The sequence below is a fragment of the Podarcis liolepis genome (assembly GCF_965112155.1).
Source record: "Podarcis liolepis genome assembly, chromosome: 15".
In the NCBI taxonomy this organism is placed as follows: domain Eukaryota; kingdom Metazoa; phylum Chordata; class Lepidosauria; order Squamata; family Lacertidae; genus Podarcis; species Podarcis liolepis.
Window position 1 is genome coordinate 10,360,013 of NC_139566.1, and position 27,832 is coordinate 10,387,844.

The window sequence follows — 27,832 nt, forward strand, 5'->3', positions numbered from 1 at the left end:
ACCCATCTGACTACGATGCCCCAACCACTCTGGGCGACATATATGAAACCATAATAAAACATTAAACATTTTTAAACTATACAGGTCTGCTTTTAGATGGCTTGAGGGTTGGATAACTCCATATCCTCTTAACATTTCTCCAGTGAAAATAGGGAAAAAAGCAGGACGTTCCGGAATCAAATCAGAAACCAAGATGGCTTCTTGTAAATCCGGGACTGTCCCTGGAAAATAGGGTCTGATATATTGCCAGGTCAAAAATGATGAAACAGTATCACAATGTGGACCTCAAACCAGTTTCGGACAATAAATCGCCCAGCCTTAATTCTGTGTGGGCCGCTGGGTTCCTCTCCGTTTCATAAGGACTAGCTGCCCTCTTGTTTGAAATTGAGGTTGCCCACAAGCAAGGAAAATGCTGCTGGGGCCACGGGCAGAGGTTTCCGTAAGCTCTTGCTGACACAAATCTCATGCCTCCCCCCTTTCCCCCTCGCAGGAACGACAAGCTCAAGATCCACATGCGGAAGCACACGGGAGAGCGCCCCTACTCGTGTCCACACTGCACGGCCCGCTTCCTGCACAGCTACGACCTGAAGAACCACCTGCACCTGCACACGGGCGCCCGTCCCTACGAGTGCTGCCTATGCCACAAGGCCTTCGCCAAAGACGACCACCTGCAGCGCCACCTCAAGGGCCAGAACTGCCTGGAGGTGCGCACCAGGCGCCGGCGCCGCGGGCCCGATCCCGAGCCCAACTCCTTGCCCGCCGCGGGGACGCCCTTGGCCGACCACAACTTGGCCAACGGGCTGACGGATGAGCAGTGCCTCTCGCTCGCCCGCGGCTACTGGGATCCGGCCCGCGCCCAGCAAGCCCTGTCTCCTCACATCAAAGAAGAGGAGGACGAGGACGAGGAGGAGGAGGAAGGCCGCGAGGAGGGAATGGCGACGGACGACGGGCCGGCGGCGGAGGCAGAAACGGCGTAGGGGGCCCCCTCCCCGAGACTAGGCCTCAGGCCTTCTTTGCTTTGGCCGTTGCCACGGCGACTCCGGGGACTAGGCCGTGGTCCAGGCCGAGATGCACTATTCCCCCACCCTTTCTGTTGCCGCGGCAACAGAGACGAGATGCACTATGACCCGCCCCTCCCTGGTGCACTGATTTGGTGCCTTTAGCGACCCCTCAAAGGGGTACGGGGCAGTTATGAACCAAAGCAGGTGGGGTTGGGGTGGTGGGAGGGCAGAAAAGCAAGGGAGAGGGTTCATATGCTCAGGATCAATGAAATAAGCAATTAAATAGGGATAGTGCTATTTGGGGGGGGGTGGCGTGGGAGGGAATCCTGATTTTTTTTTCTCCTAAGAAAACATGAGATTTATATAACTTTGGGAAGGGGGGAGTGGTTGGTGGCCCCCAGACCCTGCACTTTTGGGGGGTGCTTTGACCCCCATGTTAGGGAGGCTAGGAGGGGATGACTAGATTTATTTATTTTTCTTAAGGCGAGGATGTCAGGTTGAGGAGCTTTTGAGGAGTGTGCCAGGATTCCTGGGTTTGATCCCTGCCTCTAGCTTTCCAGAGAATTTTATTTCTGAGGGGGCAGAAGAGAGAAAAGAAGATCTTTATATTATTTCGGGCCCTGAGACTGGCAGCTGCTTTTTGAGAGGGGGTGAGTGGGAGGCCCACAACCTTTGCATGGTGGGAAAGGGAAAACGGGGCGTTTTTTTCCACACCACCCAGGGGCGGGGCCTGCACCCTATATTGACTTCACCTCCTTTTTTGCACAGAGAGCCCCGCTCGGCCCCTCGAGGCTTTCTGGTGGCGTCCTTGCACAGTGCAGCGGGCTGGTCCCAGCAGCAACCCGGCGTTGTCGCCCCCAGCTTGCTCATTTGGGGTAGGAAGATGCCCCCAAAATGAGTCTTCTGACCCACATTCCCATAGCTCTTCCACACCAAGACCCAGAACTCCTTGCAAGAAGATAGGTTTTAGCACTTGGCGGGGGACGGACCATCAACTTGGGGTTACCCCCCCCTAAAAAACCCTCCCCACAGAAGTTTCATTCCACAGCAACAGGTGTCCGGTGGACTTTTGCACAAAAAGGCAACGACCCCGTTGTGTTGACACCCCCCACCCCACTTTAATTTTCCTCCTCCACCATTGCACTAGGGTTTTTGCCTGCGATTTAAGGGTGGGAAGGGTTCGGGACTGGCACACTCCTTGATGGTGGTTAGGGGTCAGGTCTAACTTGTTCCCCCTCACCCCCATTTGCACATTCCTTAGATTTCCATCCCCCCCATCACCTCTCTGGAGGGGGCAAAACAGCCGGGGGGTTGGGTTGGAGAGAGGCGGCGTTTGGGGAGCGCAGGGAAAAGTCCGTCCCTAGAGTATTAGCACAGAGTTTAATCTATATTTAAGAGATGATGTAATATATTATTCCCCCCCTCCCCAAACTCTGCTTTCCCTTCCACCCCCAACCCTGTCCCAACTCCCCCCACCCTCCCCGCAGGTGTGTTTTGGGGGAGCCTCTCCTCGGGTGAATAGAGGGAGGGCAGGTCTCCCCTGTCTTCCCTGACTTTGTTTTTTAAAAAGTGCCTGTATGTTTAAACTTGAATTTCTAGCTACTTGAAGTGCAAAAAACCCCCCCCCGCTTGTTCCACCTTACCCTGCAATACCTCAGCTACCCCTCACCCTGTCTTCCCTGCCTTGAAGACCCCCCCTCCCCTTAGACTCTTCCTGGAGCAGCGATTTGGTGATGGGGGGGGGACAGCTGGAGATGAATGGAAATGCCACCCTCCCCATTGCCTTTCTCTGGGAGCGCTAGCAAAAATGTGGATATTTTCCTGGATGGCTGTGGGGGGCGGGTATGTGGGAAAGACGGATGGGGTGTTCACCTCCCCTCCATTTCATTTGGTGTTGTTGTTTTTTTAATTATTATTAATGTGCTGGTATTCCCGGTGTCCGTTGAGGCTGCTTGACAATAAAAAAGGAAAGCAGGGGAAATTTTGGGCTTGCGTTGGTGCCTTCATGGACAAAAATTCTCCCACAAAAGGTGGAGCGAGGTGGCTTGCGCGCGACACGAGGTTTTACATTACCTGTGCCAGGAGGTGCCACTAAACCGGCTGACACATTGTGCGTGTGGTGGGTTTTTTTTATTAAAAACAATGTTTAGGGGTACAGTGATACCTCGGGTTACGTACGCTTCGGGTTACATTCGCTTCAGGTTACAGACTCCGCTAACCCAGAAATAGTGCTTCAGGTTAAGAACTTTGCTTCAGGAATCAGGAACAGAAATCGTGCTCTGGCGGCGTGGCAGCAGCAGGAGGCCCCATTCGCTAAAGTGGTGCTTCAGGTTAAGAACAGTTTCAGGTTAAGAACAGACCTTCAGAACGAATTACCGTATTTTTCGCTCTATAACACGCACTCAACCATAACACGCACGTAGTTTTTAGAGGAGGAAAATCCGTAGGCATGCCACCCGTAGGCATTTCCTCCATAACACGCACAGACATTTCCCCTTACTTTCTAGGAGGAAAAAAGTGAGTGTTATGGTGCAAAAAATACGGTAAGTACTTAACCCGAGGTACCACTGTACTCTCATTTTGACTCAAGTAAATCACCATTTTATAGTTCAAATCAGGGGAAATAAATACAGTAAATGGACAAAAGTACAATGGACAAAATGTTTAGGCGTATGCGTACCCCTACGTACCCCCAGAAAAAACCCCCACTGTGTGTTTACACACGTCTTACACAAATTCCTTCACTAGACGGGAAAATATGCTGCGAGCAAAACTCCTCCTTCCTCTACTGAGGGGTGACCATGTTTTTTGGCTGTGGCTTCCACATGGGGGTGTGGGAGAGGGTAATAATTATATCCACGTAGCACCTCCAGCAAAACGCCGCAGGGTTCGCAGGATCCAGAGGGGAGGATGCTAAGCAGTAGATTTGAATGGCAAGAAACGAGATTCTGACTAAATCTTAGGAAGAACTTTTTTGACAGTGGAATGGAGCACCTCGGAGGCTGGTAGACCCAGGGGTCAGCAATGTTTTTCAGCGGGGGCCAGTCCACTGTCCCTCAGACCTTGTGGGGGGCTGGACTATATTTTGGAGAAAAAATTCCTATGCCCCACAAATAACCCAGAGATGCATTTTAAATAAAAGCACACATTCTACTCATGTAAAAACACGCTGATTCCCAGACCATCCACAGGCCGGATTCAGAAGGCGATTGGGCCGGCACCGGGCCTTAGTTTGCCTACCAATGTGGTGGACTCTGTCGGACGTTTTCAAACAGAGCCTGGACAGCCATCTGTCGGATTCTTTAGCCGCGATTCCTGCACTGTGCGGCCACTGAGAATGCTCAGTCCTCACTGAACTGATTTTAGGGTATTCCCCAATGTCCCTTAGACTTTTCCTAAATACCTCTTGGGTGTGTGTGTGTGTGACATTTTGCAAACCTCAGGATTCCCCTCTGCAGCCCCGGACCGTTTCCCTCCTGCTTGCGGGTGGGTGGTGCAGTTCTGGCTGCGTAAGGACCAACATGCCCTGGCTGTATATTGAAAATAGAAGGCACTGATACCTAATTTATTGCCATACATACTTCCTCTCTTTAAGGGAGGTGGCAGAGACTCATTCTCTGTCTCGCTCCCTACTTTTTTGGGGCAGACCTCTTTTCGCTTTTCACCTCCTCCAGCTCCTCGCCGCTGCTGGTCTCCACTTCCTTCTGGTAGCCGAAATCGAGGCTGCTGGAAGGCGGGGAGAAAGGGATGGGTGATATAGGAGTTCTCATTTAATTTTAAATGGTTTCATAGCCTCACTTTTCCCGCTCGCCTGAGGTGCTGGAAGCTACTCGCAAAAAGGGACATCTTAAAAATGAGACGATCTTGTCAGAATAATTTTAAGAAATAGACAAAAGACAAGAGAGAAGCACAGGCTTGGCGAGTTGTTGTTTTTTAACTCTGTAAGGTCATGGTTTGCCTCCCACACCACCTTCTGGGGGGGGGGAGCATGTGGGGGGCAGAGCCAGAGGCACATTGGGTGGAACATCCCAGTTGTGCAGATGTCAGAGGTTGCTACAACTATGCACACGACTTTCCCCATGGCATCCAACAACATCTGGAAGGGCCGAAGTTCCCCATCCCTGGGGTATTCTCTGCTGTTACGAGCTGTCCGGCAGGCAAGAATTCAACAGGTGCAGTTGCGGCCTCGGCACGCCACCGTGGCTGGGCCACAGTGCCGCCGGTTGACTGCCTGCCTGTCCCACAACTGCTAAGGGCATGAAAGAGTGTTTGGGATGAACAAGGGTGACTCTTAAGGGCGGCTCTGCTTTGGGTACAGAAGGTCCCAAGTTCATTCCCTGGCATCTCCAAGCCAGGCTAGGATAGACTCCCTATCTGAACCCCTGAAAAGCCACTGCTTGCCAGTGCGGGGCACCCCGAGCTAGATGAAGCAAGGGTCTGGCTCTGCAGAAGGCAGCTTCCTGTGTTACTGTTTTGATCAGCCCCGAACCCTGAGGACTGGGATCTTAGTTTTATTTCTAGGGACAGGGCCTCAGAGCTCCAGCTCATGGGAGCTACCAGGTGCCAGCCCCCCAGTGGGCTGCAAGAGAACTGCTGCCAGTCAGTGTAGACCAGGAGTCAGCAGACTTTTTCAGCAGGGGGCCAGTCCACTGTCCCTCAGACCTTGTGGGGGGCCGGACTGTATTTTGAAGAGAGAGAAAACGAATGAATTCCTATGCCCCACAAATAATTCAGAGATGCATTTTAAATAAAAGCACACATTCTACTCATGTAAAAACACCAGGCAGGCCCCACAAATAACCCAGAGATGCATTTTAAATAAAAGGACACATTCTACTCATGTACAAACATGCTGATTCCTGGACCATCCACAGGCCGGATTTAGAAGGTGATTGGGCTGGATCCAGCCCCCAGGCCTTAGTTTGCCTACCCATGATCTAGTCCAGGGGTCAGCAACCTTTTTCAGCCATGGGCCGGTCCACTGTCCCTCAGACCATGTGGTGGGCCAGACTATATTTTGAAAAAAAATATGAACAAATTCCTATGCCCCACAAATAACCCAGAGATGCATTTTAAATAAAAGGACTCATTCTACTCATGTAAAAGCATGCTGATTCCTGGACCATCCGCGGGCCGGATTTAGAAGGCGATTGGGCCGGATCCGGCCTCTGGGCCTTAGTTTGCCTAACCATGGTGTAGACAGTATGGAACTAGGTGGCGCCAATGGTGTGACTCCTGGATAAGGTACCTTCCCACGATGCCTTGCCCTCACCTTGACGTCGACCCTGAGGAGCCGTCTTCCTCAGAGCTGCTAGATGTGTCGTCCTCGGCATCTTCTTCGCTGCTGCTGCTGCTCCCTTCCTGCTCCTTCAGCTGCTCCAGGATCTTCTTGGCCAGTTCAGGGGGTAAGCGGCGGCAGCCCCCGCGCCCTTTCACGGCCCGCTCGATCCGCGCCCTCAGCAGTCGCCGCTGCTTCTGCCGTTCCTTGTCCGGCGACCCGCTGAGCGCCTGCACTGCCTTGGTCCACAGAGCCATGGCCTCTTCGTCACTGGAATCCCTGGATGAAAGCGAAGGGCTGTGTGGCTCAGTGAGTGGAGCACCTGCTCTGCATGCGGGGGGGGGGGTTCAGGTTTGGCCCCCCCGGCATCTCTGGGGAAGGCACCCTGCCTCAAAGTCTCAAGAGCCAATACTGGCCAAGAGGGACCAGCGGTCTCACTTGGGGTGAGGTGACTTTCTGTGATGGGCAGGTAAATTTTTTTAATTTATCACTTATTTTTACATCCGTGTAAAAATGAGAGGGAGCTCAAGGCGGCATACGCTCCTCAATAGCTCAGTCGGTAGAGCATGAGACTCACAACCTCAGAATTGTGGGTTTGAGCCCCACGTTGGGCGAAGGAGTCCTGCGTTGCAGGGGGTTGATCTAGAATTAGATGACCCTCGTGGTCCCAACTCTGCGATTCTACAATTCTATGATGTAGGTTAGGCTGAGAGGCAGTGACTGGCCCAGGGTCACCCAGGAAACATCCTGGCAGAGTGAAGATTTGAACCCTGGTCTCCCAGTAGCGTAGCGATGGTTGCCAGTACCCGGGGCAAGGCAAGTATTGCGCCCCGTAACCAATGGTTCCTGTCAGGGCCAGACAGCAGCAGTGAAGAAAGGTCTTCCCAGCGGGGAGAAGGAAGCTGGGGAGGGGACAGGAGCAGCAGAGGCCACTTATTGTTATTATTAGTGTCATGAAAATTTTACATTGCTTGATTTTTTTTTTAAAAAAGTCAATATGGGTTTTTTTTCCTTTTGAAATCTTGCCGCTGCCCCCCCCAATTTTGCACCCAGGGCAACAGCCCCACTGCCCACACACTGCCAGGCCCTACCCCAGTGCTCTAACCATTACGCCACAGTTCCTTTGCCCTGGTTTCAGCACCAACAAACTAAGCTCTAAATTATTTCATCACTCTTCTTTGCCTGCATGCATGGGCGTTGCAGGAGAGGCGCTGTAGAATTAGCTTCTAGAGAGGCTGGCATTATTTACTAGGGTGCCCTCAAAGCAAAGTTAATGGAAACACGAAGTTTCTCACTCACACCTCCTCGTCCATGTCTCCCTGGTAGGTTAAGGGCGCCATGCAAATGGAGCACGTGTTGTCCAGGAGTTTGTAGCAGTCCGGACAGTAGATACCTGCGGAGACAGGATGAGGAGAGTCATGTGGCGTAAGGGGAGCCAGGCTGGGATACCTTTATCAACCCTCTGAGTGGGTGGGGCCAGAGACAAAGGTAGGAGGAGCAATGGCAGAGTGGGAGGAGCAATATAAGGTGGTTCAATTTCCACACACCCCTCTCTGTACTCTTCTCCAGGCAAGATCAGGGTGTGAAGGCAAGGCCAGTGAGGGGTGTGGTCTGGAGAGAAGGGGTGTGTCCAAGGATGGGGGTGTGGACTAGGGAGAGTCATGAGGGCCAGGCAGACTGGCTTGGAGGGCCGCATTTGGCCTCATGGACTGTGTTTTCCCACCACTGCCGTACAGATTTTCTGGGGGAGAATCCCAAGGGTACATATGGAAACTTCTTCAGCTCAAGACATGGGTGTAACCCACTGCCCGTTGTCCCGCCCCCCCCGGCCACCGCCAAAATCAAGTAAATTTTAAAAAATACTTAACTAAAAGTGGACAGAGCAAAGGGTATAAATTTCCCCTGTTACAGCAAGCTAGTTCCTACCCTCACTGCCACGCACCCCGCCCGGCTCTCTAGTCTCCGTCTGAGCAAGTGAGAAACAGGATCAGAGTTCAAGGACACAGTCTGGCCAGTCTGGTGAAGGCTGTGCCTTGGGGAGCGCACCAGATACAGAGGCTTGGGGGGCCTGTATCAGCCCTCTGGGCCTGAGGCAGCCGCCAGTAGCTGCATCCTGCGCAATATGATCTACCCCACCCTCCTTTTACAGCCTTTCTGGGCCTCGCCTTTGCCCCACAGCCTCCCTTGCCCCGCCCCGGCTTCCAACCTCTGCATCCCTGCGTACTGCAGGTGACAAAGTCCTCGCTGTCCGTGTCCTTGCGGATCTTCCCGCAGCCCATGCAGTAGGACTCGTGGACGCCCAGTTTCTTGACCAGCCATGAGCACAGCCGAGACCTGCGGAGGAGACCCGTGAGGGATGTCTCTCTCTCTCTCTCTCTCTCTCTCTCTCTCTCTCTCTCTCTCACACACACACACACACACACACACACACACACACACACACACAACACACTGCAGGTCAAGATTCTGCAAAAGCACCGTCAGTCTCTGCTTTTATCTGCGTGCAGGTGAAATGTCGTCATTTTGATACATATACCACCCTTACTCAAACATCCCAGCTGCTACTGGCCACAGCTTCCTCAACCCTATTATTACCACCTGCCCTTCACCAGACGGTCCCTGGGCAGGTTACACCAGTATAAAATAAAGCATTATAACCAGTGTGAAACAAATCAGAATCGCAACTAGAGTGTGTCCTGAAAATAAATTCCTCAAGCGTAGAATGATGGATCGGTTGTATTTCCTGTGCTCTGGCCAGAAGGAAAGGGATATCAGGTGGAAAGCATTTCTGATGACGACAACGACAGAATTGTTTGTCCAATGTTTTTGACTGCAACTCCCATCAGCCCTTACCAGCATGGCCATCATAGGCTACAACTCTTTCCTTCCATTGTGGGGAAAAGGTTTGGGGGCTTACTTAGCTGCGAGGACCAGCAAAATGTTGGTGTGGCCCCCGTCTGCGGAGCGATTCCTCACGGCCTTTAGCACGGCTTGGGCCAGCCCCGTCCTTCGTGTCAGGATGGTGTTGTAGAGGTAACAGGTGCGCTCCTAAAGGATTGTTGCGAGGAAATAAGATCACTGGGTTGAGCGGGAGACCAAGCGCCCAGGGTATTAGTTGGGGTGAAGGCCTCATGCAGAAAAAACTGGAGTTGAGGTGGTCAGGTGGCTCAGGGTGGTGGTGTGGTTAGAATCATAGCGTTGCAAGGGACCCCCCAAGCATCATCTAGTGCAGGCATATTCAAAGTCCATTTTGGGGGCCTAATCCGGCCCACCGGTCGGCTTAATCCGGCCCCTGTGGCAGTTTATTTCCTGGGGTAAAATCCTACAGCAACTTTGGTCGGCCCCCATGGCCCTTCACTTCATCAAACCTGGCCCTCTTTGAAAAAAGTTTGGACACCTCTGATCTAGTGTAACCCCTCCAATGCAGGAATTTCAACTAAAGGTAAAGGACCCCTGACCGTTAAGTCTAGTCGTGGACGACTCTGGGGTTGCAGTGCTCATCTTGCTTTATTGGCCGAGGGAGCCGGTGTACAGCTTCCGGGTCATGTGGCCAGCATGACTAAGCCGCTTCTGGCGAACCAGAGCAGCGCACGGAAACGCCGTTTACCTTCCTGCCAGAGCAGTACCTATTTATCTACTTGCACTTTGACGTGCTTTCGAACTGCTAGGTGGGCAGGAGCAGGGACCGAGCAACGGGAGCTCACCCCGTCGCGGGGATTTGAACCGCTGACCTTCCGATCGGCAAGTCCTAGGCTCTGTGGTTTAGACCACCTGCTTATTAGCCTACCTGAAGCTAAATTCCTCCCCGATCCAAGGGCGTGTGTGTGTAGAGTCACTCACCTGTTCACGGGAGGGATAGTACCAAGCACACACGACCCGCCGCAGGCGCTGTATGTAGGTGCCGAAGATGGCGATGAAGAAACAGACGCCGTACATGAGACCTGGGAGACGGGTGGTTGGGAGGTTTGAAGAAGCAACACCACTTAATTATCTACCTACTTGGCACATTTAGATCCATCCTCCTCCCACCCCCAGGAACTTGATGTGGCGCGCATGGTTCTCTTCAGTTAAACCCCAGAACAACCTGCGAGGCGGGTTAGGCTAAGAGGCAGCGACTGCCCCAAGGTCCCCTAGTGAGCTTCATGGCCAAGTAGGGATTTGAACCCTGGTCCGTCCCCCCCCCAGTCCTAGCCTGACGCTCTAACCACTGCCCCACACTCTTATATCACATGGAGAATCCTGGGAACTGTAGTTTGTTAAGCCAGCTTGCCGGAAGGAGGCTTACAAGGCGTCATCCAACCATCTCAGGGACTCCACTCCAGATTTGTGCAGCGTTTGCTCCTGAGGCTTTTCCTCCCTCAAAGATTTCCCACAAGGCAGCAAAGGTTTGGGATCAGTGTGTGCAGGAGCCAGGCCCTGGGACCAGTAGGACTTTGCAGGACTAGGGCCTTCCTAAGTGTGTTCTGGAGAGGCAAGGCGCGGCTGCACAGGTGAGGCCGATTGGTAACTCACAGCACCTGGTGGCCAAAGCTGGGAAGGGATATAAGGTCAGCATTTCCCTTTGGCTCTTTGCCACAGCAACACGTTCACTGCCTCGCTGAGTTTGGTTCCTTGACTCCTTGCTTCTTGATCCTCGGACCCCTGACTTCTTGACTCCTTGCTTCCTGACCCTCAGACCCTTGGCTTCTTGACTCCTGGCTCTCTGACCCTCGGACTCTTGGCTTCCTGACTCCTGCTTCTGGACTCCCGTTCCTGCTCCCACCCCACCATCTTGCCCCCGGTCCCGACATCCCCAGCCGGGACTTCAATCGCCCGAGAACCAGACCACGACAGAGATTTCCTTCTCCTAGGTGGGCTCCCTTCCCAGGTGGACGAGCCCCACCTGTCCCTCACTTCCCTCTACAGCAAGTGCAGAAATCACCTTGACCGCTGGGCCCACTCCTGGTCTTGTCCACTCAATCCTTCAGAGCTTGTCTTTGCATACAGGGGCATTCCCTAACTCGCCAAGGGTTTGTGACCCATTGTCTCTCCTTTCTTGGTTTAGCAGGTCAACCGAAGCTGTTCCCTGGGGTGTGGCCGCCATCTCATGCTGACAGCTTCTAGGAGCCACAGGTGAAAGCTGGGTGCAGGGTGGAGACCCAAGGTGGACAAACTAGACCAGAAGGAGCCCGATGTGTCCCCCGCCAGAGGTACTATCCTCTCCCCTAACACCCCGTTGCACTGTGGTACCCTTGCGGAACATTTCCTGCACTGTGCAATTCCAGAAACAGCCACAAGAGGCTGGTGCAGAGCTTTGTGCTTTTAATGGGCAATTCCATGCAGTTCAGCAGTTCAGGGAATCTCCCTCTCCTCCACTTTTCCACTTATTATTATTATTAAATTTTATTTATACCTCTCTCTCCCCAGCCAAGACCAGGCTCAGGGCAGCTAACACCGCTATAAAAGCAATTGATTGAAATACAACTTTAAAAAGATTAAGATACAACATTAAAATGTAGCCTCATTTCAGTAGGACCTGAAATCAAAAACTTTTTGGGGGGGGTGACGTCAAGTCTTCACCAACTTCACTGTTATGAAGTTCCTGGTGCACTTTCTTCTGAGCGATGCAGCGTAGACATCTGTATCCCCCATCTACCGTATTTTTCGCACCATAGGACGCACTTTTTCCCTCCTAAAAAGCGAGGGGAAATGTGTGCGCGTCCTATGGAGCGAATGCAGGGGTGAGGCAGGCGGGAAAAGCCCTCAAGAGCCGCACACAAGCTCCGTGCGGCTCTTGCGGGCTTTTCCCCAGGAGGGAGAAGAGACTGACTGGACGCATCAGTCCCTTCCCCCACCTCCCAGAAAAGCCAGGAGAAGCCGTGATCTCTTTAAAGGGGTTGTGCGGCTTCTGCGGGCTTTTGGGAGAGGTGAGGGAATCCCCCCACCTCCCAGGAATGCCAGGAAAGCCCTGCGCAGCGTCTCCCGGCAAGGAGAGGCTGCACGGGGCTAAAGAGGAAGCCAAAACAGCGAGCGGGATCCATCCTGCTCGCTGCCTTGGCTTGTGCCATAGCCGCGCGAACCCCTCCAGCAGGGAGAGGTTGTGCACAGCCTGTACGCTGCTCTTTGGGGCTGGGGGGGGGAGACTTTTTTCTTGATTTCCCCCCCTAAAAATTGGGTGCGCCCTATGGTCCGGTGCGCCCTATGGTGCAAAAAATACGGTAGTTTCTTCCCTGACGCTGGTGGCCGAGTCTACCTTGCAGCTGGACTTGTGGCCGCAAAATCCCATTGGGACCTTTCAAGTCCGCCTTTCACTAACCTGGCTGGCACCCTCCAGATGTTTTGGACTACAACTCCCCATCAGCCCTGGGCAGCGTGGCTGTTGACTGATGGAAGTTGTAGTCCACAATGGCCCGGCTGCCTGGGGCCGATGGGAGTTGTAGTTCAAAACATCTTGAGGGCGTCAGGTGGTGAAGGTTGCTCCAGCCCACAACCTTAAGGCTTCCCCTCCCACAACCAGTCATGGAGTGGCTCTGCCTGTTTCTGGTGCCACCTACTGCTAGCCTCCCCATGCCCTCTCAACACCCATCAGCAATCACACGACAGCAGAGGTTCTCAACTTTCTGGGGTCCACAGCTCCCTTTCTTTCTGCGGCACCCCTGTGGAAAGCTCCGTTGTGGTGCCCCTTGCCTGCAGAGCTGACAGACTCTTAAAGTAAAGGTAAAGAGACCCCTCCCTGACCATTAGGTCCAGTTGTGGCCCACTCTGGGGTTGCGGCACTCATCTCGCTTTATTGGCCGAGGGAGCCGGCGTACAGCTTCCAGGTCATGTGGCCAGCAGGACTAAGCCGCTTCTGGCGAAATAGAGCAGCTTACGGAAACGGCGTTTACCTATTTATCTACTTGGACTTTTTTGTGTGCTTTTGAACTGCTAGGTTGGCAGGAGCAGGGACCGAGCAACGGGAGCTCACCCCGTCGCGGGGATTCAAACTGCCGAACTTCTGATCGGCAAGCCCTAGGCTCTGTGGTTTAACCCACAGCGCCACCCTTACCCTTTTTCAAATACCCTCCCTTGTGAAGTGTTCCCTCAGCCTCCTCTCCCCTCTACTTGGGAGTCCTTTGGGCAGCCACTGCCACTGCCCCTGGTCTCTGAGCTGCCTCCCCACCCCAAAGAAAGGTGCCTCCTCACACTGCCCCACAGGGGCCTGGGAAGCACTCGCTAGTCAGTCCCAGAGGCAACCTTCGCCTGGGGAGCTTGTAGCCAGGGCCGCTGCAACTAACAGCTGTGCAAACCTTGGGGAGGCAGAGGGCATCAGAGGAGGGAAGGAAGGAAAGAAAAATGGTTGGAGGCCAGTGTTGCCCGCGGCACCCTTGACCATCATTCAAGGCACCCCACGGTGCCACGGCACGCTGGCTGAAAACCATGGCTCTACAGGACAGAGGCAGAAATGAAAGCAGGAGGCGTGCCTTGTCCTGCCCATCTGATAGGCTCCCTGGAAACATCCAATGGGATGGCATTTCCAGGAAGAAGATGGGGACAAAACTAGTTACAGGTAGGTAGCCGTGTTGGTGTGCCGTAGTCAAAACAAAACAAAATAAATAATAAAAAATAAAAATAAAAAATAAATCCTTCCAGTAGCACCTTAAAGGTAAAGGGACCCCTGACCATTAGGTCCAGTCGTGGCCAACTCTGGGGTTGCGGCGCTCATCTCGCTTTATTGGCAAGGGAGTCAGTGTACAGCTTCCAGGTCATGTGGTCAGCATGACTAAGCCGCTTCTGGCAAACCAGAGCAGCGCACGGAAACGCCGTTTACCTTCCTATTTATCTACTTGCACTTTGATGTGCTTTCGAACTGCTAGGTGGGCAGGAGCAGGGACCGAGCAACGGGAGCTCACCCCATCACAGGGATTCAAACCACTGACCTTCTGATCGGCAAGTCCTAGGCTCTGTGGTTTAACCCACAGTGCCACCCGCGTACCTTAGAGCAGTGTTTCCCAAACGTTTTTGGGCAACGGCACACCTGTTTACTGAAAAAAAATCTCGCGGCACACCACCATTAAAGCCCCGCCCCGTGACGTCAGCGCGCAGCGTCACGCCGGGAGGGACGCACAAAAGTGAAAGTTTTTTCCCTCGGCAGCTCCTCTCAGCTGCGCTCAATCCGCCTCGGAGCGCAGGAGCGATGCCTCTCTCTGGCTCTCCCTCCGCGCAGGCTGAGGGAGGGAGGGAGGGGCGCGTGTGACCCGTCTCTGCTGGGAGACCAAACCCAGCGAGGCAGAGTCGCGCGGAGGCGCCCAGGCAGCGCTGCCGGCTGCGAGGAGGAGCGCCAGGCAGCAGCAGGAGGCGCGGCCTCTCCTCGCCTCTCGCCGCCCGACTCGCCCGCCTCCCTCCAGGCATCTCGCGGCACACCAGCCGATGTCTCACGGCACACTCGTGTGCCGCGGAACACCGGTTGGGAAACACTGCCTTAGAGACCAGCTAAGTTAGTTATTGCTATGAGCCTTCGTGTGCATGCACACTTCTTCAGATATACTGAAACAGACCCTTATATATAGTGAGAGGGTGGCTCTGGCTCCACCTACTGTTGGACCTCCAGCCCTACCAGTCCCCAAAGGCAGCACCAGCCACCACTGGGGAGGAAGTCTTTCCCACTCCCCCCAGTTACCAATGGTGATGTAGCCGTCGTAATCAGGCTCCGCTGGGCGCAGGCGACATTTCCGGGACAGCACGCTGACATTGCCCCGCTGCAGGACCTCGAAGGCCGAGACCATGTCGCGGTACATCTCGCCGGTGTAGCCCGTCCCGTTGACACTGACGCTCATCGTCACGGGGGCTGCGGGGAGATGCGGCTCAGGCCCTGACCTGAACAGTAGCCCTTATGTCTGAATCCGAAACTCCACCCATAATTGGTGCAAAAACAGATCCACCTTTGTACTCTCTTGGTGGGCTGCACAAGAGGCCACCATCCCACCAGTTGGGTTACCTCTTGCAACGATTTCTCCATGCAGCAGGTATCTCACCAAGTCCAAAAGCCAGAAGACCGAAAAGTCGGCAATGATCAGCAGGACAGCAAGGGTCAGTTGGCGGAAGAGGGAGACGATGGCCAGCGTGTAGCGGAGTTGCTCTTTGCGGGGCAATATGAGCGAGGCTGCAGAGGAAGAAGCAATAGCGGCTGGGTGGACTCAGAGCCACATTCACACCATTTAAAGCACTACGGTGTCCCTTTAAACCACCATCCTTCCCCCACAAGGAATTCTGCGAGCTGTAGTCTGTCCGAGGCGCTGAGAATGATTAGGAGACCTCCCTATTCCCCTCACTGAACTAAACTTTGGAAATTGACATTGTGTGTAGCAACCTTAACACACTACATTTCCCATGATTCTTGGGGGCGGAGCTATGCTGTTTAAGGTGGTATGGTACTGCTTTAAATGTACAGTCATACCTTGGGTTATGAACGCCGCAGGTTGTGCGTTTTCAGATTGCGGACCACACTGAACCCGGAAGTACCGGAACGGGTTACTTCCGGGTTTTGGCGCTCGCGCATGCACAGAAACACAAAACGACATCACGTGCATGCGCAGAAGCGGCGAATAGCGTCGTGCGCGTGCGCAGACACGGTGCTTCAGGTTGCAAAGATTGTGGGTTGCGAACATGCCTCCCGCATGGATCACGTTCACACCCCGAGGTATGATTGTACAGTGCAGACGGGCCCTTGGTGTGTAATGCATTAATAGTAGTAGTAGTAGTAATAATAATAATAATAATAATAATAATAATAATAATAATAACCCAGCCACTCTGGGTTCAGTTGCCCCAGCCACTCTGGGTGGCTTCCAACACATATAAAAACATAATGAAATGTCAAACATTAAAAACTTTCCGATATAGGGTGGCCTTCAGATGTCTTCTAAAAGTTGTGTAGTTCTCCTATGTATCTGATGGGAGGGCGTTCCACAGGGAAGGCGCCACTACCGAGAAGGCCCTCTGCCCGGTTCCCTGCAGCATACATATGCATGTTTCCACCCAGCACCTCTCATTTTAGTGAATAATTTCCAGAGGCCAGAATATCCAGGCTGGGTCTTTCCAAACTGCTGCCTTACTTGGGCGGATGTACTTGGTACACTCCTTGGCAGACAACGGCAGGACGGTGGGCTTCTTATTCTTCCTCCGCATTGCGTCCATCTCCAGGAACGGCTTGGTGATGAAGATGTTGTCAAAACTGTCCTCGTGCAAATAATGCTTCCGGTACAGCAGAGCCCTGTTGAAGTCAAGCAGCTGACATTTTCGTGTTGCTTTCACATGAGAAAGACTGATAGGTTAGCTCAGCAAGTATAAGAAGATCGCTGCTGGATCAGGCGAATGGCCCATCTAGCCTAACACCCTGCTCTCACAGTGGGACCCGAGCACAAAAACACTCTGTTCTCCTGTAGTTTCCAGCACATTGTCTAAATGTCCTTGTGGTGATCACACAGGGTCCCCGGACGTTTGACGGTCTATTGATCCCTGTGCCACCACTGTGCCCGCTTCCCCGCTGCCACCAACCCGTTACTCTCGGGTACACACTGAGTCCAGACAGTTGTTAAAATTAAACCAAATAAACAAGTTTATTTTATAAGTATTAACAAGTTTATGGTTTCTCAGATAATATTCTTGTCAGTTTCTTAACTTTAGTTTCTTTACTGGCCTATACCTTCCTAATACTTTCTGGCTGATTATCTCAACTGTTTGACTGACTCCTCTTAACAGATTCTCAAACATCAGACTAGCCCAACCCACAGACTTATCCTCTTCCTCTCTAACACTAGACTGACTTCTTACCAACTCTAGCTCTAACTCCTCCCCTTGGATTTCCTATTGGTTAGTCATTTTACAATTAGTTAACCCTTTCCTTATGAACCCAGTATGATGTCACACACCTAGGGGGGCAAACGCCACAGTCCTCCCAACCAATCAGGGATCACATATCAAATTGAACTTAACAGTGGTGTTTAGCCAAATGGAACTTATAGAGGTGAACGTCCAGAGGTTGTTGGACTCCATCTCCCATCAGCCCCAGCCAGTAAGGCCAATGGTGAGGGATGATGGGAGTTGTAGTCTACTGCCGCCTGGTTCCTTAGCCCTGCCTTAGGAATGGCATAGAAGCTCCTCGCTCCTCTTGGCCTCCTTGCTGTGACTCACTTGATGTAGAGGTACAGAATGACTAAGGTAGACATATAGCCAAAAAGCCCTACAGCCTCCTTTGCAGGCTGCAGGCGCTTGGAGACGTCCTCCATGATGTCAAAGGCGACTTGGGACAGGCTCTTGCTGGCATTGACGGTCACGTCGTAGTGGTGCACAGCTGTGATGTTGAACTCGAACTCGTGTCGCACGCGGTTCAGCACAGCCACGATCGCTGGTGGTGCATATTGGGGGAGATGGGAGGGTAGGGTGTGAGAACAAGAGTGGCTATGTCTATACTACAACTCTAGCGGGGGCGTGAATCGCTTTGTTAAAAGGTCACGTTTTGGCGATTCACAGAGCCACAAGACTGTTAAGAATAATTGTTTAATCGCATGGTGAAATTGAGAATGCCTGTATGTATATTACTAAGGGTTTAACATTGGAATATTCCACTGAAGCATACTGAAGCACCCAGAGCTCTAACAGGTTGATAATTAACTGCTGGTGTTCTCTGCTAGCTTTATCGCGAGTGTTTAACCTTAGATCATGCGAGCGGTATTTGATTGCAAATCTCCACCTTGAAAGGAGTTGCCTGTTAATCTTTCTCTGGAAGCCACAGGGAGCAAAGGATGCGGTAATGATGTTTCTCCAGCAGCAAATAACCTTATGCTGGATGCAGCTATGGCAGAGACAGAGCTTTGATTTTTGCTCTGACCGTAATGATATTATATATTTAAGAAGAAGAACCTCTGCATGAATATGCATATGCTTTATACTACTTTCTGGGTGTATCATTCATCGTTTTTGTACCTGTTTTGAAGGAGTTATGGTTAGTAAAGCTTTGAATCATATTTATTGGTCTGGGCAATTTTTATTCCAAAAGGAGTCAGTTTTTATGCATCCAATTGTTTCATGGCGCACAGGAATGATGGGAATTATAGTATCAAAACATCTGGAGGGCCGAGTTGCGCTGTGGGTAAAACCTCAGCGCCTAGGACTTGCCGATCGCATGGTCGGCGGTTCGAATCCCCATGGCGGGGTGAGCTCCCATCGTTCGGTCCCAGCTCCTGCCCACCTAGCAGTTCGAAAGCACCCTTAAGTGCAAGTAGATAAATAGGTACTGCTTTGTAGCGGGAAGGTAAACGGCGTTTCCATGTGCTGCGCTGGTGCTGGCTCGCCAGAGCAGCTTCGTCACGCTGGCCACGTGACCTGGAAGTGTCCCCGGACAGCGCTGGCCCCCGGCCTCTTAAGCGAGATGGGCGCGCAACCCCAGAGTCGGACACGACTGGCCCATACGGGCAGGGGTACCTTTACCTTTACCTTTATGCCTATGCCTGGTCTGAGTTTTGGTTTTAGTTTTCCTTTGCCCTCCCTGTGCCTTTTACCTTATGTGCCTTTTTTTTAAGATTGCAAACTTAGGAGTAGGGATTGCCTTGTTTTGACTGTATATAGGCTACTCTGGAAGCCTTTTGCCGTACCAAATGCTATGTATAAGTAAAGGTGTCCACTTAAAAACTTAGGGAAAGCCCTGCTGGATCAGACACTGGTTTAGGCCCACCTGAACTGGACAGGTGTTTTATCCCCCAACCTTTCTCCACACTCACGCTCAACAACCTTGCGGCGCAGGAACGGTGCTATGTACTGCGGGATTATGCAGAAGACCAGGAGGACTGTGGGGAAAAAGACAAGACCATTAGGAGGGCAAGGCACGGTGGTCTAGCTCCCAGCTGCACACACATTCATTGGCTGGCCTCAGTCACAGCAATATTGCTACTCCTAAGCATTCATATAGTAATTCAGTGAGGTCAAAGCATGTTATTATCTCATTCACCCACATACAACAGCCCTCCAAGGTAGGCTTGTATTGCTATTCCTTCTTTTGTCAGTTAATCAGGGCCTGAAAAGCCAATTAACTGCAGCTACCATATCTTGCCAGCACATAACACAACCATAACACACCAGTCTCCCCCGCCCCAATAGCTCCCAACAATATATTATTAAATGGCTGATTTCTGCGAATCTCTCTGGATTCAGCTATACAGCTGCAAACAAAATGTTTTAAGTGTGTTTTAAGTGCATTATACAAATGTGACACTAGATGGCGATGGTGAGCTATTGGCGAATTATTTTATATATATATATATATATAATTTTTAAAAAAGCATTTTCACAGCATTTTTTAAAATAAGTCTAGATTCCACCTTTGTCTGGCCTGGTTAGACTCCGGGGCTGAGCTCTGGCAGTGTTTGAGGCTGGGGCCATGCAGAGAACGCGAAGAAGCACCTGAGTCACGCTAGCTATTTGCCACAGACACCAGAGGTCAAGGCTCACACTAGGATGACAAAGGGGTCAGAGGTTGCACAAAGCAGTGACATGGCTCATGAGAGGTCAAGGGTAACGTTAAGAAGGGGGACGAGGGGCTCAGAGGCCGGTTCATGGACTTTGATTAAGGCCAGGGGTCACGGTAGGCAGAAACGATGAGGGGTCATCCTAAATAGTGACCAGGCTTGTAGGAGCTAGAGGAGCTATGCCGTGTCTATCCTGAATAAGCATAGTTTGTGCATAGTTTGTGCTTGTGGAGTCATGCTAAGCAGTGAAAAGTCGGAAGAGGTCATAGGTCAGGGGTCATGCTAAGCAGAAACTAAGTGAACCAAGGGTCAGAGGTCAGGAGTCACACTGGGCAAGGACTAGGCTAACTAGCGGTCGTAGGTCATGCTAAACAGCGATTAGCCTAGCAAGAGGTCAGAGGTCACAGTAAGCAGTTGTGATGGCCTGAGACTTGGGCTCGGACTCGGAACCAGAGGAAACTCAGTCTGCAGTGGATCCTTTGCCTCAGGCATCATCTGAACCAAGTCTGGGGCCGGATCCTGAAGAATATCAGTCTGCACAGGTTCCCCTGCAACAAACACCAGCTGGGTCAAGTCAGGGGCCTGAGCCTGCCCTGGCTCCAGATGCGGGGATTCCCTCGTTGCCTCCAGCTGGGCCATCACTTACAGCTGCTCCACTACCAGTTGGGTCAGGGAAGGCTGAGGCAGCCCCTGGGTCTAGTAACCCACCGACATCTCCCGAGCTGCAGAGACTGAGGTCTGAGAGAAGGAGAGACCTGAGTACTCGCAGGAGGAGTGCTCGTCTTCGGGCGAGACAGGGAAGTGAGTCGCCGGGGGATCAGGACCACTGTTACGCCCCCCCCCCCGGTCAGAGATAAAAGGCTGCTGGACCCAGCCCCAGATTGCGGGAGCAACCAGTCATTTAAGAGAGGAATGCAGAGGGAGAGCTGAGTCACCAGTAAGAAATGCTAGCAGCAAGGACAGTAGTTATGCGTCTAGGCAATTTACAAAGTCCAGAGAGATGCCCAAGAAAGTGGTTTGCTTCAATTGCACAAAATTGTATTCATTTAGCACAGGCATTCCTAGTTTTGCATCACTATCAAAAGCTGCTCTAGCCATCTTAGAATTCTAAAATTTGAAAAATATTCAAAATTCTAAAATTTGTCAAAATTCTAAAATCAAAATCTCAAAAATCTCAAAATACAAAACAAATCTTCACTGCCTTGGGTCACTGTGAACTCTGAAGGAGGGGGGGTTGCTTAATCCCCACTGCACAATAGAACAAAAGACCATGTGCTTACCAGGAAGTTCTCTCAGAAAAATACTACTCAGCTCAAAATCACAATCCAACGCAATCCTTCAAAAATACACAAAAAATATGCAAAGGTTGCAGTTTGCCAGAACCTTGCCTGGCTTCCTGCCTTGGCCCTGTCGGACTGACTCCTTGCGGAACCCTTGCATTTGGGACCAGACCTGGACCGCGTTACTCGGGTTAACCCTGGGCCCAGATCGGGGGTCACGCTAAGCAGTGACTAAGCCAGCGAAGGGTCAGAGGTTTGGGGATGAAGGGCTGGAGACAACAGAATCCCACTGACCGCTGCCCTAGTGTCAGAGGTCAAGTGCAGCCATCGGACGGGCGGCAGGAGGGTCAAGGGGTCAAAGTTCACGCTCACTATTAGCCAGGCCGCAGAGGTACTTGAAGAGCAGGACGACGGAGCAGAGGAAGTAGAGGAAGGGGATTGCCCGCTCGCACGTGTCCTTGGCGTTGTCAAAGAGACTGGCGCACTTCCGGTAGGGGGTGCCCATCTCCTCGTTGCAGACCTCGCCCAAGTTGAGGAGGAAGTACCACACGTTGCGCAGGCAGTGAGCTGCACGGAAGGAAGGGGCAGAAGAGAAAAGTGTGAATTTGACTGTCTGGAGCACGTGCAGAGCGCAGCGGCTAGGCTGCTTGTGGCTGCCGGCCAATAACACCCTGATGGCAGGATTTGAACTCGCAGCGAGTCTTCCGCTGGGCCAAGTTCAAGGTATAGTATGTCCTTCTCAAGCTCTGGACCAGGTTACTTGAGAGACGGCCTTATCCCTTATGCATCCCTTATACATCACTGCGGTTTCGGCAGGGTCTCCCCTGCAAATCTCAAAGATTTCAGAAATCCACTATCTCAGAGCACGGCTTTTAGGGGGTCTGTACCTGTTCTGTAGAACAGTATCCCTGGCCAGACTAGCTGCACTTCCTGGAAACAACTGAATATATTTTTGTTCTGGCAGGTTTTTCCACTTGGATAATTGGGTCTTTACCACAAGTGTACACTTTGCTTGTCAGTTTTTAATTCTGCTTGCGGAAAGCTCTCCCCAGAGAGACCAACCTGACACCATTTTAGGCCCTGGGAAAAAACAATCTTCTTTCACCAGGCCTTTAGCTTTTAATTTGTAGGCTGTTTTAAACTGTTTTTAATATTGCGTTTTAATGTCGTAACTCATACCTTAGGGTCAAGGGCAGCTAATTAATAAATAATAATTATCTGTGGCCTCCTTGACTGGGTGGGGTGTTTTATTCCTGCCTTCTTAAAAGAGGATCGTGCTTTAGGTTTTTCTCTTCTTTTGTGCCAGCTTTAATGGATGTGTTTGTTTGTTTGTTTGTTTGTTTGTTTATATACCATAGGTCGCTTTGAGTTATAGATGCAATTATTATTATTATTATTATTATTATTATCATATATTAAATTTATTGATTGCTTTTTCTTCTTTTTACCAAGGTAACTCAAAGCGACTTTTGATATATAAACAAACGAACACATATTATTATTACATTTAGTTTTTATTACCTGTAAATTGGTTTGGAATGTGATTAGTAATTCAAAGATGATGAGGATGATAATCGTCATAATGACAGACAGTCTCTGTGGGTAAACTACCTGTCTTGTGGTAGGGTGGAGTTAGCCAAAAGCTCTCCTCTCCTTTGATCCCATGGGTGACACCATAGGAAACCCAGCCAGATGGGCAGGGTATAAATAATAAATTATTATTATAGGGTGCAACCCCTTTAGCCCATCTCTTTGGCTTCTTGCATCCTTCCTCCATCCCAGCCCCTTCTGCACCCATTCAAACTCACCCACGTGCCGTACAGAGTCCATGACAGATCGGAAAAGCTTTCGGACGCGGTCACCAACCACTTTTGCCTTCTGAGCGATGTCCTTGATTTTTCGTAGCGCATCTAGGCAGAAGATGTTGGGGGAGAGAGAGAGCCCACCTTAAATATGGTTGGTGTCTATTAAGAACCAAGAACAGCGCCAGGACTGAAGGAGTAGGCAGTGGTGGTGCCATTCTAAAGTCGCTAGGCTCCAATTCCCATCAGCTAGGGTGGCCAGATTTCAGAAAGTAAAATTCCTGCGCTTTCTGGGGGAAAACCTAACCCAAAAATAGTGATTCTAAGCTTTTTGAGCTGTTTCCGCTGCTTTTTCCATCATGTTACCATATATCCAGGTTTTCCCTGACATTTTGCCAATTCAGCAAAATTCTCCCCGATGCCATTTTTACACCCAAAAACCAAGACGTGTCAGGAATTTTCCTGATGTATGGCAAGCCTACATCAGCCCATGTTAGGACGGTTAATGGTGAATGAGGATGTTTGGCGTGGAGAAAGTAGATAGTCTGCCTCATCAACGTCGGTGGGCACCCAGGGGAGCTGAATGCCTGGAAATTCGGGACAGATAAGCACAGAAACTAAGGAATATGCTCCAAACGAGGCAGTGATGGCAACCAACTTAGATGGCTTTAAAAGTGGATTCAGCAAAATCACAGAGGCTAGCAACTGCTACCAGCCACAGTAGAGATGTTCCGCCTCCAATATTAGAGGAATTCATGTGCCTCTGAATTAACAGTTTGGTGCTGCTGCACTCTGTCCTGCTTTGGGCTTTACCGGATACATCTGGGGGTTGTTTGTTTGATTGTGTGTCTGACCGCTAACCAGAAGGTTGGTGGTTCGAGCCCATGAAGGGATGTCTGTGAGCAGGATTCCTACACTGCAAGTCGGTTGACCCAGATGCCCCTCAGGGGTCTTCCAGCTGTACAATTATGTGATTCTACAATTCATTTGGGCCGCGGGTGGCGCTGTGGGTTAAACCACAGAGCCTAGGACTTGCTGATCAAGCAAGGTCAGTGGTTCGATTCCCCATGACGGGGTGAGCTCGCGTTGCTTGGCCCCTGCTCCTGCCAACTTAGCAATTCGAAAGCACACCAAAGTGCAAGTAGATAAATAGGTACCGCTCCAGTGGGAAGGTAAACGGCGTTTCCGTGCGCTGCTCTGGTTCGCCAGAAGCAGCCACATGACCCGGAAGCTGTACACCGGCTCCCTTGGCCAATAAAGCGAGATGAGCGCCGCAACCCCAGAGTCGGTCACAACTGGACCTAATGGTCAGGGGGTCCTTTACCTTACGATTCATTTATATTTTGTTATTTGTTTATTTATTGGATTTCTACACTGCCCTTCATCACAAGATCTCAGGGCAGATGGCAAGATCTTTCCCCCAGAAACTTGTGCGGAATCACATGCTAGTGGTGGCCAATGTCCGAGTCATAAAGTGGGTGGGGTCACGGAGGTAAATATTTCCTTTGCAGAGTGCAAGTAAGGCAAGCAAGAGGCATTCTTCTTCCTCAAGGGAGCATGTCAGGAAAAAACAATTGAGGAGGGTGTGAAGTTGGGCTGATGAGGGGCATGGCCTGGGTAGGCGTGGCCTGGGCTGCTGAGGGGGCAGGGCCTAGGGAGAGGAGGCGTAGCCCGGGGAGAATTCAGAGTACAGTGGTACCTCGGGTTACATACGCTTCAGGTTACATAAGCTTCAGGTTACAGACTCCGCTAACCCAGAAATAGTGCTTCAGGTTAAGAACTTTGCTTCAGGATGAGAACAGAAATCGTGCTCCGGCGGCGCAGCAGCAGCAGGAGGCCCCATTAGCTAAAATGGTGCTTCAGGCTAAGAACAGTTTCAGGTTAAGAATAGACCTCCGGAACGAATTAAGTACTTAACCCGAGGTACCACTGTGCTTAATTCGTTCCGGAGGTCCGTTCTTAACCTGAAACTGTTCTTAACCAGAAGTACCACTTTAGCTAATGGGGCCTCCCACTGCCATTGCGCCACCAGATGTCTGTTCTCAACCTGAAGCAAAGTTTTTAACCCAAGGTACTATTTCTGGGTTAGCGGAGTCTGTAACCTGAAGCGTATGTAACCTGAAGCGTATGTAACCTGAGGTACCATTGTACCAGACAGAGAGGGCCCCATTCAACTCCTATGGACAGAGGTCTTCCAACCCCTGCCTTTCAAAAAATACACTTCCAACCCAGCTAGTGATAAAAGTGCAAGGCTGGTGCAAGCAGAGCAGCAACAAAACCCCGTTGTCTCACTGATCAGGGGCTCGCGGGCCCTCTGCAGCATTTCTGCCGTCTGGTTGAGGGCGAGCTCGGCGCCACACGACACGGCATCGGCACACCGGGTGAAGTTGCGGATGATGTTGGCGAAGGGGCCCTCCATGGCCAAGCCGAATGCCAGGATCAACAGCATGGTCTTGCCTTCTTCTGCAGGGGGCGATAGAGATGGGAGACGGAATAGAAAAGCGTCAGAGGCTGTGGGGTCCCTCTCAGGGAAGCCTTTATCCTCCTGCCCCAGAACTGCAGCTGTATGTTGCCAACCAGTTCTTAGGCCCTACCAACAGCACTGAGTGAGGCGCTTCAACAAAATGTTGCAGTGCGGAGTGTGGCTGTTTGCAGCTGTCTCCTCTCAAGCCTAGCTGGAGATGCCAGGCATCGAAACTGGGACCTTGTGTGTGTAAGGCAGATGCTCTCCCAGCGACATAGCTGTTAACTTACAGATTTGAAAATAAGGGACCAGCAGCCGCCAAAATAAGGGATTTTCAGAGCACAGGTATGTTCAACTTCTGAGCCCCTCCGAGCCAAAGGCAGAAAGCCCAGTCAGCAGCCAAACGAAGCCTCAAGCGGTGGTTCCCACAGCGCAGCAACCCAGCAAAGGGGATGCAGCAAGGGAAACCACCGTCACCTCTCCGCTGGGAAGCGCTGAGCAAAGGTGAGTCCCCAGGCAACGCGGCCGATTTGATCGGCACTAGGTATGCAAGCTCCACCCCCCAATTGTTCTTAGAGTCCTTATTGGGTGAGCAACGCAGCCAAGCAACACAGCTGGAGCCTCCCTCCTCCCTGGCTGGCAGGGAGGGAGGGAGAGGAGCTGCTTCCTTTGAAACCCGGGAAATTTAAGGGACATCATCAGTAAGGGACAGCAGCAGGAGACGGTGCTGGGATAAGGGACTTTCCCGCCAAATAAGGGACGGTTGACAGCTATGCCCAGTGAGCTACAGCCCTTGTTCTCTCAAGTAGCCAGTATTAGGGGTAGGAATAGTCCCCAAAGAATAGCAGCTTTCGCTGTGGGTCGTTCCCCAAAATAGTGGATTCTGTTTGGCTCACGATGCCACTTCCTACTGCCCGCCTCCAATGCTGTCTGGGGACCAAATTATTTTCACTTGTTGGGTTTTTCCACACTTACTTGAGAAGATCTGGGGCAGCATGAGGAGGACGGTGACACGAACTTTGCATGAGAAGGCCATACCAAGGCCAAGCCCAAGGGCCAGGGTGATGGTCGACAGAAGGCAGTACCAGATGTTGTACCCCTGCACGAAAATGACCATTGCCCCATAGGCTGTGGCGAGGACCATGCCCAAGGCAAAGCCACCCACACTACGGGTCACGGACCGGCCCAAGGTGTCCTCGACCACCCGTGGGACCGGTGGCTTCTTTCTCTTCCTGTTTCGCCCCCCACGTGGTGAGAAAATAGACAGGAGACCCATGGCGGTGTTGGCTTCAAGGAGGCTACCCAATAGAGCACTGCATGGACCGGACCAGGGGGCGCTCCGTGGTCTCCGTGTCTGCAATGGGTTTGGAAGTGTGTAGGTAAAATCACAAACCAAGAGAAACCAGTGTCAAAAACTTATGGGGTGGTAAGATATTTGGAATGGGGGAGCCAGGAAAGGAGAAAGTCTCCAGTCAGTGTGTTATCGTCCCAACAACAACTACACCAACGTTCCTATTTGAGGTCTGAAAAACCAGTACACTTGAGATTCCGCTAGGCTCCACACATCACATGTCAGATTCTGTTCCCTAGCCCCACCCACATTCTACAGTAGCTCCTCCCATCCCTTGCTGGATCCTCTCTTGACTCCACCCTAGCCACGCCCACATTATGTACTAGCTCCACCCATCATCTGCTGGATCCTCCATTGACTCCACCCTAGCCGCGCCCACATTCCACACTAGCTCCTCCCACCACTTGCTGCATTCTGTTGACTCCACCTTAGCCCCACCCACATTCCACACTAGCTCCTCCCAAACCTCCTTACCAAATTCTGTCCCAGCCTTCCCCTAGCCCCACCCACAGTATTACACAGAGGATATGAAATTTGTGAAATCAGTGTTTGGCAACTTAAATCAGAGGGACAAGCCAGGAATTGCATTGCTCTAGAACTTCAGAGGATATCCTTCGAAAGGGCATAGCTTAAAATAATAATAATAATAATAATAATAATAATAATAATAATAATAATAATAATAAATTATACCCTGCCCATCTGGCTGGGTTTCCCCAGCCGCTCTGGGCATCTCCCAACAGAACACTAAAAACAGAATAAAACTTAAAATGTTAAAAACTTCCCTATACAGTACAGGGCTGCCTTCAGATGTCTTCTAAAAGTCAGATAGTTGTTTATTTCCTTGACATCTGATGGGCGGGTGTCACTACTGAGAAGGCCCTCTGCCTGGTTCCCTGTAGCTTCGCTTCTTGCAGTGAGGGAATTGGCAGAAGGCCCTTGGAGCTGGACCTCAGTGTCCGGGCTGAACAATTGGGGTGGAGATGCTCCTTCAGCTATCCTGGGCTGAGGCTGTTTAGGGCTTTAAAGGTCAGCACCAACACTTTGAATTGTGCTCGGAAACGTACTGGGAGCCAATGTAGGTCTTTTAAGGGTGGTGTAATATGGTCTCAGCGGCCACTCCCAGTCACCAGTCTGGCTGCCGCATTAACTCAGCTTAATCAACTCAAATCAAT

At 51.5% G+C, this 27,832-nt stretch overlaps 2 protein-coding genes across 12 annotated transcripts in view; one reads left to right on the plus strand and one right to left on the minus strand.

Annotated features, from left to right (window-relative positions):
• Positions 1–2,982, plus strand: part of ZBTB7B (zinc finger and BTB domain containing 7B) — a 57,499-nt gene extending 54,517 nt beyond the window's left edge. For all 10 annotated transcript variants that reach the window (XM_083477194.1, XM_083477196.1, XM_083477198.1 and 7 more), the window contains exon 3: positions 491–2,982. In XM_083477194.1, coding sequence (XP_083333320.1) covers positions 491–977 — 487 coding nt within the window. In that variant the 3' untranslated portion in view covers positions 978–2,982. The remainder of the gene's footprint in view (positions 1–490) is intronic.
• A 1,552-nt stretch (positions 2,983–4,534) lies between these two features.
• On the minus strand, positions 4,535–26,910 carry DCST2 (DC-STAMP domain containing 2). Of its 2 annotated transcripts, none has more exons than XM_083477044.1 (15): positions 26,282–26,910; positions 25,135–25,305; positions 22,849–22,950; positions 21,413–21,607; positions 19,017–19,082; positions 17,431–17,644; positions 16,353–16,510; positions 15,236–15,400; positions 14,918–15,085; positions 10,120–10,220; positions 9,197–9,327; positions 8,486–8,613; positions 7,579–7,672; positions 6,274–6,558; positions 4,535–4,724 (listed from the first exon to the last, which is right to left on the minus strand). In XM_083477044.1, the coding sequence occupies exons 1-15, from the start codon at positions 26,580–26,582 to the stop codon at positions 4,631–4,633; spliced, it is 2,373 nt and encodes a 790-aa protein (XP_083333170.1). In that variant the 5' UTR covers positions 26,583–26,910; the 3' UTR covers positions 4,535–4,630. The 2 variants fall into 2 exon arrangements, with proteins under 2 accessions (XP_083333170.1, XP_083333169.1); XM_083477043.1 differs by having other exon boundaries at positions 4,535–4,727; positions 26,282–26,908.
• Between the last annotated feature and the right edge of the window lie 922 nt (positions 26,911–27,832).